We start from the raw sequence: 12,905 nt of genomic DNA on the forward strand, positions 1-12,905 counted from the left end.
ACAATTAAGCAATACAAGGAGACATGACTCTTCATCACCAGTAGCAGACAGTAGGATAAGAACATGGATCCTACAACAGTAGCGGAAAGTAGGGTAATGACCTACTCATTTAATGTTGAGAATTACAAGGCACACAAAGAACCACAAGATTTGTACACATCAACTTCAACTCCAAATTCAAGTGCAGAATGTATGCTATTTTTTCTTGAGAATAAAAACTTTATTCAGTATTTGGTTGCTCCCCTTTAATCCTCATTTGATCTATGATCGTCTTGCTTTGAAGCTTGCGAGCGAAGAAATATTTGACATACTGTTCCATTGGCATTCTTTTGTACTGAGGTGGATTTTTTTCGTTTATCAAGGAAGTTGCTGGTCCAATTTCCACTTCCAACTTGGGATTGAAAAACATTCCTATTGAGATTCTTTCCTTCACTGAGTTTACAGTTGCCCTATGCACAATGCTTTTGTAGATTCCATTGCTGAAGATCTGCAGATTCGCACAGCAATCAACTTAAAGGAAGAAGAGTAAAAAAGGTATCTAATTTGTACATACAAACACATATTCAAAACTAAATTCGTCGGAATTAATTATTTGAATCAATCAAACGGCCTTACATCTTTGTTGTTCTTAAAGAAAACAGTGCACAAATTCAAAGTTTTGGAACTTTATGTGAGATCCTTATTTTGTTGAAAAGTTAAGACATGATAATTTTCCTTACTTTGGCATTTCATATTCTATCTTTCTTTTTTATTCTTTTAGTCATTTGACTCTATCTCAAATGGGATTAGGGGTCTTAGGAGTTGAGTTTTGTCTAATTCAAAAAATTAGTAGAATTTTTACCACTTCTAATATAAATTTATATAATTTGGATATAAATTTGAATTTGTTAACTCATACAACTAAGTTAGCGATTACATAAAAACTATATGATTTTGTATCAAATATATCAGTTTGAAAAAGTCAAAACTCAACATGTGGGGCCACTTGATCCATCTCCATTGATAAATTTATCCATGTAAAGTCAGATATATGCATATTTTAGTTGCATTATAAACAAATAAGCTAGAGAGAAGGTATGAACCTCCATAACATCTCCTATATGAAGCACAAAGGCATTTGGGAGGATGTTCACAGGAATCCAGACTCCATTCTTTTTCACTTGTAAGCCTTCCACCCCATTGACTTGAAGAAGAATGCTGAGTCCACTAGCATCTGAGTGAGGCCTAAGTCCCACAACCAGCTCTGGTTGGGGACATGGAGGATAGTAATTCATCCTAACTAATTGCAGCCCATCTTCAAACATGTCTTCCATTTCTCTCTTATCTATTTCCAGAGCTTGCCCAATGAGTTTAAACAAAACCATGGCAAGCTTTTGGGTTTCTTTAAAGTAAGCCTCCATGGCTTCTCTGTAAAAGAAAAAAAAGGAAAGAGAAAGTCCAACATATTTATACATTTAGTTGCATACAAAAAACTATAGTTTTGAGAGGGAGAAGAGAGAAGAGGACCTAAGGGATGAAGGGAGCTCTGATAGGAGATGGGGTTTCTCTTATGGATGGGGTTGATTACCATAAGAAACCTATCAGCCCAATCAATTTTTTGATCTGTTAAGTTAGCAATTGTTTGGCCATAACCTTCAACATCACCAGGCCTCAGCTTGTACCTCATCTTCTCTTCTAAAGGTAGCTTGTAAAATTCTTCAATTTCGTATTTCAATTTCTCCACTACTGAAGAGCTAACTCCATGGTTCACCACCTGAGGTAGAGTAGTTGAACAAAAACATTCAGTTTTGCTAAAATCTTATATTCAACTTTACAAAGATCATAGTTCTTTTATGAGGTTTGAAGGTTGGCATTTGACAGAAAATAAATAAATAACTAAATAAGTGAATAATAGACAAAAGTAAAACAAAAAAAAAAGAATATTTCATTACATGTGGAACTATTTTAACCCTGTTAAACAAATAACATTTAGTATGTCAAAAAGACCATATATTAAAATGAAGAAATATATTTCTGGAAACTCCAGTCCCAAAAGGGCTAGTAAAGAATTTTTGGGATATATATTAGTAGAAACCTGAAATACACCCCATTCTTTGCAAGATGAATGCAACTTTTGTAGTTCAAAATCCTTGGCCTGGCCAAGAGTCATACTTTCCATGTCAACGATGGGAATAGCTGGCATTAGATGGCTTGGAGAAGAACATGGCGATTCTTGATCCAACTGAATGTAATGAGATGGGACGGCAAGCAGAGGCTCTTTGCTAAGCTCCTGCAGGCTTATTGTATTATTCTCATGATCTAATGAGGACATGACTAGCCAATCTCTATGTTTTCTCAGGTGCAATTGTATTGAGCTGTGTTGATGGATATTTATAGCCCTAAACCATCAAGGATCACTACCTTGATTATTTTAACAACAACATCAAGAATAATGATTTATAAAAATAAATAAATAACCAAATAAAAAATATGAATTATTATTGAAGAATTGAAATTCTTCAAGGGATGATCACTTGCATGATATTTACAAATCTTCAAGTGATATGCTTAATTGATTAGTGACACGTGGTGTAGACAAATATATTTAAAACGTAGAGAAGCAATTGTATATGTTACGTGTGATTTATATTTACCTAGTTGAAAATTATGAGCTGTGGTTGTTTATTTTTGCAAATTTGCACTGACTATAGGATGAGTAACAATTACTTGAGTCACAAGTACTTCATATAACTCAAAATATACACTAGCATGTTCCAATAAAATTTTGATTTCTAGTCAATGATTAAGTTTGTAGCAAGTAATTGCATTTTTATGTTTCGATACCAATACACAAATGAGCAAATAGTTGAAATTGAAGCTTAGGTAGTAATACCTCACAAATATATGCCCGCGGTAAAACTGTTCAATCCCACTACCAAAAGGGGATATTAATTTTGAACCATATATGTATTCATGGAAAAACGGGTTCTCTTATCTATCATATCAATTAAAATGTAGAAAATGATGCTACTCAACGGTATTCGATTTAATGCCGATTAATGAGATTTTAGGATATCTTTTATGCGTTCAACCAACTTCCAAACTATAGTAACAATAAAAGAAAAGCAGAAAAAATTCTTAAGTTCTTTATGTATTTATTTTGCGTTTGACCATTTTATATCAACTCTTTCATTATGTCTTTCGCTTCATCTTTTACATTTGCTTCTTTTGAGGGATGGGGTCCATATATTTTGAGACAAACTTAAAAAGAATATTAACCTCAATAGTTGAAATTTTGTTGGCAACATAGAGGGAGGGAATAGAGGGAAAGAGAAATGAAATGATGAGATGGAAAACCAACCATATATTGTTTTAGAAGCAATGAAATGATGAAGATTCTTATGGAGGCGGCAAGATTTGAGCAATTATTCCTTTTTTTTTTTTGTCCTTGAAAAGCTGTATGTTTTTAAATATTTCTGAAAATTGATGTTAGGAGTTAGGTCCATCAATGAGTTTGGGACACTAACTAGAACAATTTTGCTTGACTAATCTTATTATCAATTGATTTGGCCATCGCATGTGCGTAAATTAATAATAGGAAGGTAAGGGTGATTGACTAATGAAAGTATGCAGATAGCTATTTGCAAATAAACATGCTTGTTATAGAGCAGTTATGGATCTCATAACAAAATTAATTCATATGAATTTCTTGGACCATCCATGTGTCTTGACCTCACTTAAATATTTATTCTGTAACTAGCTATTTTGTTATTCTATTTTCTACTAAAATTTGACTCACAATAGTCAGTTCTAAAACCATTCGTTTGAATTCTTTCCTTCATATTTTTCACCCTTAAATTGAATTGCCATTATTATCTAGCCCAGAATGTGCTTTATATTACTATTTCAACAATATATATTTCACTAGCATAATTGCGTGGATTGACCTCCACCATGTCCGGCAAGCTCTAGCCTTTGACTTGAACGGGTCGTTTGGTAAAGTGACACCTGACCTAATATATGTGTGTGTGTGTGTGAAAGTTGTTATTTCAATAAAATGGTTTCTTTTCCGACTTGGCATCACTAATTAGAGAGAATTAACGGATCATGAGTCACTTGAGTTTTACTCATATTGAATACTACTTGGATTATATTATATGTCTAAAAATTATCTATAATTTTAAAATAACTTTCAAAAACAACTAAGCTTATATTTATAATATTTGTTTTCTATCAAATTATTACATAGAATTGTGGTAAAATCTCCTTTGAATCACAATTATTAAAATCTTATTTATCCTATAAATTACTTCCTTTCATTATCATATGGTTGATTAGTATTTCAAATTGTTCATCATCTCTTCCCTTATTGCTGTTATCTTATAAAACTCAATTTAAAATTTCATCTCTATAAACTAAAATTTTTTTATTGTTTCATTTAAATATACTTAACAACAGGCCTGTTTAGTTGAAATTTTATCTCAATGAGAAGGTGTCAGCTTTCCTTCTTTGTGTTCACTTACTGAAATTTGTGTATGTTAATTCTAGAATTTGTACATGTATATATCATTGGTGAATTGATATTTTGTAACTATTACAGTTTTGATTAAATAGCAACCATGATTTACTTTAGTATCTATTTGGTCAATTTATTTGTTATAACTCCAATATTTTGTGAAAATTTGATAATATTGTTATATATTATTTTAACGCATCCAATTTTTTCCTTATTTTAGGACAAATGTGGGGGAACATAAAGAAGTAAGCTTGAAGGAGGTTGAATTAGATTAAAAGTTTCTATTGCATTTGATAACTTTGCTTGTTTCAACATTTTGTGGTGTTCTGCAGGAAAATTTTAATTTTGTCAGTGATCATGTACTTTTGTAGTTTAAGTTCATGTTCATGGGAGGAAACTAAATAAATTGTCTCATATTATTCTATGATGTGAAAATTTAATCTTTGATTTTTCTCTTATGTCCTTTCAATTTGCAGGAGTAGGAGTGGTTTTATCGAGATCCAAAATTGCAGAGGACATAAAATTCTAAGATCACGAAGAGAAGGGTGGTTTTATTGGGATCATGAATTGCAAAGACCGCAAAATTCTAAGATCATGAAGTTCATCTATCTTTAGTAGAGGACATACAGTTTTAGGGATTCAAATATGTGACCTTGCCGTCTACCAAAATTTTAATTTTGGATAGATCTCATCTAATATCATTTAGGACTTTGTTTTGCATTTTTAGGATCATATGAACACTATTGTTTGTTAGTATACTTCCTCGTTCTTCTAACAATATCATTTTTATTCATATGAATTAACTTAGTGCAAAAAAGAAAATTAATTGCTACACTAATAGATTTACCAATATTGTTAGAATTGAATATTTGTTGATGAAGAAAAATGGATTGCTGGATCTTTTCTACATTTAGAAAAATATTTATATATATAAAAAAAAAAGATTTCTACCAAGTTTTTGATATGAGATACATTATTTGATATATATTATCATATTATAGTGAAAATATGTAAAGAAATTTTAAAAATTAGTAAATAATTGAACATTGAGAAAACATTAATTTTTTAAATTTAATATGAATAAACATGTAGGATCGCTGTTAAGTTTTGTATTTAAATTATTCGTATTTGTATAAATTCACAATGAATTAAAAAAGGGCCGTGTTAAGGTATGGACAAAATTCTAGTTCATTTTGAAGACCAGAAATGGTAGGGCTGCGTTATAACTACACAGGCAAAATTCTAGTTCATATTGAAGACCAGAAAAGACAGGGCTGCGTTATAACAACATTTTTATATTTGCACTTGTAAATTTCAGCTATTTGATATGTGAATTACACAAATATTTGGGCATCATGTATAAACAAAAGTTGCCAGCCCGTCAGAGGGGTATTTCTGATATACAAGATATAATCGCAAGAGAGAATTGCCATTTTGGTCCCAAATCTATTATCTATGCGCATGAATAGTCCCCAAAGTTTTGATCTTTTGTAAATGTGGTCCGATGTTTTGAATTATGCACAAGTTTAGGACAACGGATGAAAAAACGGGATAGTTAACAATACAAAACAGATTGGCGTTAGTCAAAGCCATCAGGCAATATTCTTTGTTCTAAACTTCTGGAATTTGAGTCAACATTGTCCCTTAAATTTGAAATAATAGTATTACATGTTTTAATATGAAGTGAGATGTGAATTAGATCAAAACTGTTTTAGCTGGAGATCAAACACATGAAAATGCTAGCTACATTTCCATTTCTTCTAGTTTTATTCGTATTTTTTATTTCTTCGATGAACAATATATCTTTATTTATTTTTCTTAAATTTAGTTTTCATATTTTATTTATTTGTCTTCTTCAAATAAAAAATAAAAGCTAGTAAAAAGGACATTAGTATGAAAAAAGTTTTCATATTTCTTTGAATAAAATTCTTTTATTTTTTTTCTTATTTTTGTTGTTTTGTTCTTTACATAAGAAACAAAGAAACTACAAACAAATTGCATCAATTTTTTATTTCTATCTTGAGCAAGTTATATTAATTTCTTTCTCTTCTTCTAGTTCTTTTTATTCTTGTTAAGAAAAATGCTAGACAAAAATTTGTGCAAAAAAAGAAGTTTTTATATTTCTTACGTGAACATAATTTCTTGTTTTTTTCTTAAATTTATTTAATTTTTATTTCTTTTTATTCTTCAAATAAAAAATAAAAACACTAAAAAATTTTGCAAAAGGGAGTTTCTAATTCTAGCACAAGCAAAATTTCTTTAGTTTTTCTCAACTTTCTTTTTCTTCTTCAAAAAAAAAGAAAAATGAATTTAACCACCTTTTCTAAGTTTTTTATTTTTATAATTTCTAGTACATATATGAAGGAATTTCATTCTAATTTACATCTAGTTTAATCTTAAAACATTTAATGACACTATTTAAATATTTATCAAAAGTTCAAATACTACAGACCAAAACTTGCGTAGCCAAACTTTTTACCATGCCCAATTTGATTTGGACTATTAGTTATCCCAAATTTCTGTAATTTTTTTTAATTCATGTAAAATTCAAAATATTGGGACTGCATTTGAAAATACCAAAACTTTGGAGACTCTGTACACCAGAATAAACTTTGCACATGCAAATTATTTAAAAACAAATTTACTTGTGTTTCCCAAAATAAACTTTGTATCATAACCCATTTTATTAATAGTTACAACTAGTCTCAAAGCTGTTTCCCATTTATCTATAGCATCTTAAGTGTTAGAGACAGTTTTTTTTTTTTTTTTTTTCAAAACAACTTCTGTTTTTATTTTATTATAGCAAATCCACGAACCCAACAAATGGGAGTACATGCATATTCAAACGACTACGGTCTAACCCTAACCATAGGCATCTCCCAAGCATCCATTTGACAATCCCCTCTAACCAACAATGGAAGTAAAGCAAACGCCTCATAAACCCTATCAGAGCCAGAGTCAGCTCCAACATTAGACAATCTGTCAGCCACCCTATTGACCTCTCTAAAACAATGAGTCACCGCATGTAAATGATGCCGGAATGCAATCAGCTCCTCAAACTCCCGTCGCAAAAACCCTGAGCTTTGGGTCTATCTTTTCTAGTGGAGTAAATCCTTTGGAATCTTTATTTTTCCCTAAAGAATGGACTGCAGCATATCTTTTAGTAGTCTATTGAAGATATTGTTAATATATCTAGGAGTGTTTAAACTAGATGCTAAGATACCAAGAACGGTTGGTTTTTTAGGAAATTCTTGTTTAATATCTGGTTTTATATTAAATGTATTATCTAAATTCATGTGTCCTATCTATTCTACTAGTTCTTCAATATCTGAATTATAGGCTTGTATAAAATTTTCTACTTTATGAATCTTTTCGCATTTTCAGAGTTGCAATTGCCCTAAATATAGCTTGTTCATTTTTCTTTTCATATATCTGTTTAGCCTCTACTTTTTTATATCTGGTTCTCTAATGCATTTTTTATTCTAATCTATTAATCCTGATTTTTATTTTAAAATTTTCCATTTTATTCCAAAGTATTTTATCGTCTTCTAAATTTCTACCAAGTCATTTTTAATCCTTAATGCTTCAGCAACAATATCCTAGTAATTAAGATTATCCATTTAAATGATAATTTCTATACTGAATTGTAACCTCAGTATGTAAATCTATTTGTCTAAATTGAACACATTTATATGTCATTTCTTTTTCATCCTTTTGTCTTTTTAAGCATCCAATGGTGTCTCCATGATAGCCTGAAAAAAGATTATTTATATATCCATGTTCTAAATAGTAAAATTCTTCCATCCTTTGTTTTACTTCATCGTCTATTTGAAATATTTCTGTATGTAATCAGGAACAATATTCACAATTATTCATTTTCTTAATCAATGTCTGTTATTTTAGAGTAGATTTTTTTCAAAATCACTTAAAATTCTTAAATATCTACATGCATATGCGACCAATTTTTAGAATTTTTGAACTTACAATAAAGATACTTATTACCTTAATCACCACATCCAGAAACATCTAAATAGTCTAGTTTAAACAAATCTGAAATAGTTCAATCAGATTGTAAACTGATGGTGGATAAGCTTAAGGACAAGAATGCTGATGACTCAATTACGGGTACTATCCTAGCTGATATTCTGTTGTTAAGCCGAAGTTTTGAAGAATGTTACTTCTCCTTTGTTAGACGGGAGGGTAACTGTGTCTCTCATAAGCTGGCAAGATTTGCCATAAGCTTGAAGGATGAAATATGTTGGTTGGATTCCTTTCCAACTTGGCTTACGTGTTTAGCCAAAACAGATGTAAGAGCAGTTGCTCAAACAGTGTAATAGTTTTCTGGAAATGTTTATGCTATCGTTTGGAAAAAAAAAAAAATCTGAAATAGTTTTCTTCTCTTTGCGGTGTGTGATTCGTCGTTTGAATCAAACTTATCCTTTAATATATCAAAATCGGAGTGGTTGAGGTTTTATTCTCATTCTTGTCCGTGTTGCGTTTTGGTCCATGAGTTTTGCGCACTTTGGTAGCTATCTGCTTCAAACAGTTACAACGAGTGGGCTATCATATGTACGACTTTCATAACCTTCGGAGAAGATGTGTGGCTAATTTGTGGATGTCTAAGGAACGCAACCAAATGGCACCTTTCGATTTGTAATGTGTCATGCAATACGCATGATTTCATTTTTCACATTTTAGCAATTTAATGAAACACGTTTTTAACGATATTGTTGAAAAATTCTACAAGTGGGTCAATTATTGGCACCTTTTGCATGCATTAGTGGATTGCTACTTTTGAGAGGAAACTTTTTCATGTTTTGCAGATATTTTTTTTTTTCACATTCGCACTCATATTTTATCTCAAATACATCATATTTTAAAAGTATTATCATAAAATTTTCCCAAAAACTCTTTAGAAAATGCAATCCAAGTAACCTCAAAAAGTTGCCACCGGCCATTTGGTCCAGTGGTCATCACCATTTTTGGTAATGCTGGGGGTCAGGGGTTCAACCCCTGCCTCCTACAAACTTGTTACTTTATGTGGCTGGTCTTCTGTCCCCACGGAATAGTTCGAACAAACTTGTTACTTTATGTGGCTGGTCTTCTGTCCCCACGGAATAGTTCGAGCGGTCTGCTCCCCCTCCTTAGAGAATGGCGACCTTCCTGATTTGTCCAGGTTTCGAGTCCTGTTGTTAACGTATTCGGTGTGGAGTGGGGCCTCCTCTCCCGGGCCGCAAGGGATTAGTCGGGCTTTGTAAGAATTGACCCGGATAGCCCTGTATTGACAAAAAAAAAAAAAAATAACCTCAAAAAGTTAGGTGATAGAGGACTAAGTTGAAAATTGAGAAAGGTTTCAAATAGATTCCGTTTTTGTTTTATTTTTCTAATAAAATCTCTTCTAAGATTTGTTAGTGAGAGTTCTCTGTGTCTTCTAGGGGTTCTCAGTGAAATTTTTGTATAGTTTATAATTAAGAAAGGTTCCAAAATGGCAATTTTCCCTCAGTCACACGCGGCTTTTACCTTTTGACTAACATAACTATGAAGAATTTTTCAAGTGTTGGGAATTCAGGGATCATAAAATAGTGTTTCCTCCGATAAAAAAAGGGGAACATAAACTAGTGCAAGAAATTAGACAATTTCTTCACGTTTTAAAATGCTACTTGCCGTCAGAATATGTGGATAAATTTTATTTACAACTAATTTAACTTTAATAAACAAATCGAAGTTGTTGAATAATTGAAACAATTTGTAATATAGGTAGAAGCTTTCTTGCTTATTTTTCTTCAAGTCAAGCCACGACCAGATGGAAGCTTCTTACAATTACGACTACACGACTAGATCAATTAGTGGTCCAAGTCTTCAACTGTGTCTCTCTTGACCAAGTCATGCAAGATTGATTCATCAGCATTCAATTCAACTCAACAACGTGAAGACTAAGGAAACTAATGTACTTGACATTATATAAAAGAACAAGCACGTTTTTTTAATAAAATAAACAAAAAAGAGCACGTTTCTAAATGAGAAACTACCTAAGCTGTATCCCTAAAGTCAACTAGGAAATTAATAATTCGTCATTAGTGATGAAAGTGAAGGCAAATAGCTATGAAAAATAATGTTCTTTTTTTTCTTCCAAAGCCCAAAGAGTTTACGTCAATTTTTACAAACCTAAACCCCGAAGGAACCCCAAAAGCTTATGAAAAATAATGTTCTAAATAACCAAAAAATGTCCTATACAGAATCATTTCGAGATACTATAATCTCATGCTGTCAACCCTAAAATATAATGAAACCACCAAAATTAGTGAGCAGGTTATATAATCTTTTGCCTCTATTTTATTAAGTTCTACCAATTGGCATAAATAATGGGTGGTGTATGAATTGAAGAAGGGCATGCACGTCGTTCACTTTCTATACGGGTGACATTTGAATAATCACAAGCTTGTTTGCTGCTGCCAAATGGGAATTGGCTGGTGACAACAATAGAATTGAATAGTAACAGTAGCAGTAAAGATGATGAAATATCAAGAAGATGATGATCCATTGGAATTTTTTGGTAACTGTTTATCTGATAAAGAGAGCTCAGATGGGTGGTTTTATTTACGTAAGTTATGAAACCATCACTTTATAGAGTTTCTTTCTGTGCTTGCAGAAACTCTATTAAGGTGATAAAACGAGGACGAAGACGGTGGCGGCTTGAAGTTTTCATGGAAAAAAAACTTGTGGACGTGCTGGATGGGGTGGTATCGTGGCAACTAGCAATGTCCACTTGTCAACCAAAACCTTGACAGCGTGAAAATTCCTTGGGTTCTTGTGGGAAAGACCTTGGAGACACACATACTCAGATACGGGGTTGTGAGTAATAACCGTTTAAAATAATGTAATATTTTTTAAACAAAGTGTAACCTGATATGAATTATTTTTAAAATTTAATAGCAGAAACACAATTATTACATATAGAATCCACATAAACAGTAACAGAATATCACACATCTATTATAAGAATGTATAGGAAGTTAATATAGTATTACAAACCGTTTAAAAATGTTACACTATTCAGGATATCAACAGTCCCTGCCCTGCGTTCATACATGCTCCATAAATGGACATTTTAATTCATTAAATTTGGGTTTCAAATTGATTTGGTTGCCTATGTTACACAATAATCAGTTCTGACCCTATCTTTTGCAATTGATATCAATTCGTGATCAAGGCACGCTTTATATGTATCATGTGTTTAAATAATATAACTCATATTTAGCTATAAAAATTATTTTACTAAAAATTGGTTTTACATTTTGAAAATTTTAAAGATAATGTAAAAGATGACACAAAATTTTAGCACCACAGATTCAAATCACACTTTATATAGTTAGATATTTGAAAGATATTTCCTTATTGATATGTTATAATTCTTGGACAAACATACTTACTTTTGTTAAGGTTAATAAAAGACTAAAGGAATTTTGGAAAATTTCCTTAATATTATGTTCATTACGTTTAATTGTTTGTTCTAATTTTTGGTTAATTAACCAACGTCAAACTTGATCATATGCTACTTTGGTAAGCTTAATTAAAAAAATCGAAATTTGCATTTCACAATTATTGGCACTCTTTCCTATTTTTGATATGTCACATTTGGACTATTCTGCTTTTAGAAACTAAACTTAACTAATAAAACAATGTTTTAGCTTCAATCCAAACAAAAAGCATTAATGATATTTTGATCAATTAAATAACTTAAAATCTGAGAAAAACAAATGGGGAGCTGAAAGGCTCATTCAGAGGTTTAGGTTGAAAAATGTACATCTCCTCACACACACACACACACACACACATATATATATATGTATGTATGTGTATATGGATTGTGTTGCACATGATTCATCAAAGGAATAAGCTATAACAAAAATACTGACCTTGTCATAAAACAAATCAGAAAATTTACTTTATATATATATATATATATATATAAACACACAACTTTTCTGATTTGTTTTATGAGAAGGCTAGTGTTTTTGTCATAGCTAACTCCTTTCACGAATCATGCGCAACACAATCCACCACGGCTGACGATTTGATTTGTTTATCGAGTTTTCTCTCAACTGAAAAAGAGCTTATCGTTCCCTTTCCATGTCAGTGACACTTGAATAATAAGCTTGTTTAGTACAACTAAATGGAATTTCTTTGTTATTGGTCATCTGAAAAAGTAATCTCAGAGAAAGCACCAGCTACGGTTCTAAATGTTTCTACAAAATTGTTGATAAAATGTCGACGACTTAAAGTCTTCATGGAACGTCTCTGGAGTGATGTATTCCTTTATCAATTTGTATCAAAATTGGATTAGTCCATCTCCAAAAATTGATGGCTTCCAAAATAGGATCCACATACTTTGCTACGCAGATGAGCTTGC

The 12,905-nt window shown here is 31.5% G+C and overlaps 1 protein-coding gene across 1 annotated transcript; it reads right to left on the minus strand.

Annotated features, from left to right (window-relative positions):
- Positions 1–220: 220 nt before the first annotated feature.
- LOC113707797 (oxoglutarate-dependent flavonoid 7-O-demethylase 1) lies at positions 221–2,311 on the minus strand. The gene is made up of 4 exons (XM_072065264.1): positions 2,075–2,311; positions 1,578–1,753; positions 1,083–1,407; positions 221–487 (listed from the first exon to the last, which is right to left on the minus strand). The coding sequence occupies exons 1-4, from the start codon at positions 2,309–2,311 to the stop codon at positions 221–223; spliced, it is 1,005 nt and encodes a 334-aa protein (XP_071921365.1).
- Between the last annotated feature and the right edge of the window lie 10,594 nt (positions 2,312–12,905).

This window comes from Coffea arabica, chromosome 9c (assembly GCF_036785885.1).
Source record: "Coffea arabica cultivar ET-39 chromosome 9c, Coffea Arabica ET-39 HiFi, whole genome shotgun sequence".
NCBI classification, from domain to species: domain Eukaryota; kingdom Viridiplantae; phylum Streptophyta; class Magnoliopsida; order Gentianales; family Rubiaceae; genus Coffea; species Coffea arabica.

Bases quoted from the DNA above. Each gene is read 5' to 3' on its own strand.
- LOC113707797 (XM_072065264.1), bottom strand. From the start codon at position 2,311: ATGTCCTCATTAGATCATGAGAATAATACAATAAGCCTGCAGGAGCTT. The intron at 1,408-1,577 runs GTTTCTTATGGT...TTTCTTTTACAG, and splicing joins AAAATTGATTGGGCTGATAG to AGAAGCCATGGAGGCTTACT. The intron at 488-1,082 runs GTTCATACCTTC...GCGAATCTGCAG, and splicing joins ATATAGGAGATGTTATGGAG to ATCTTCAGCAATGGAATCTA.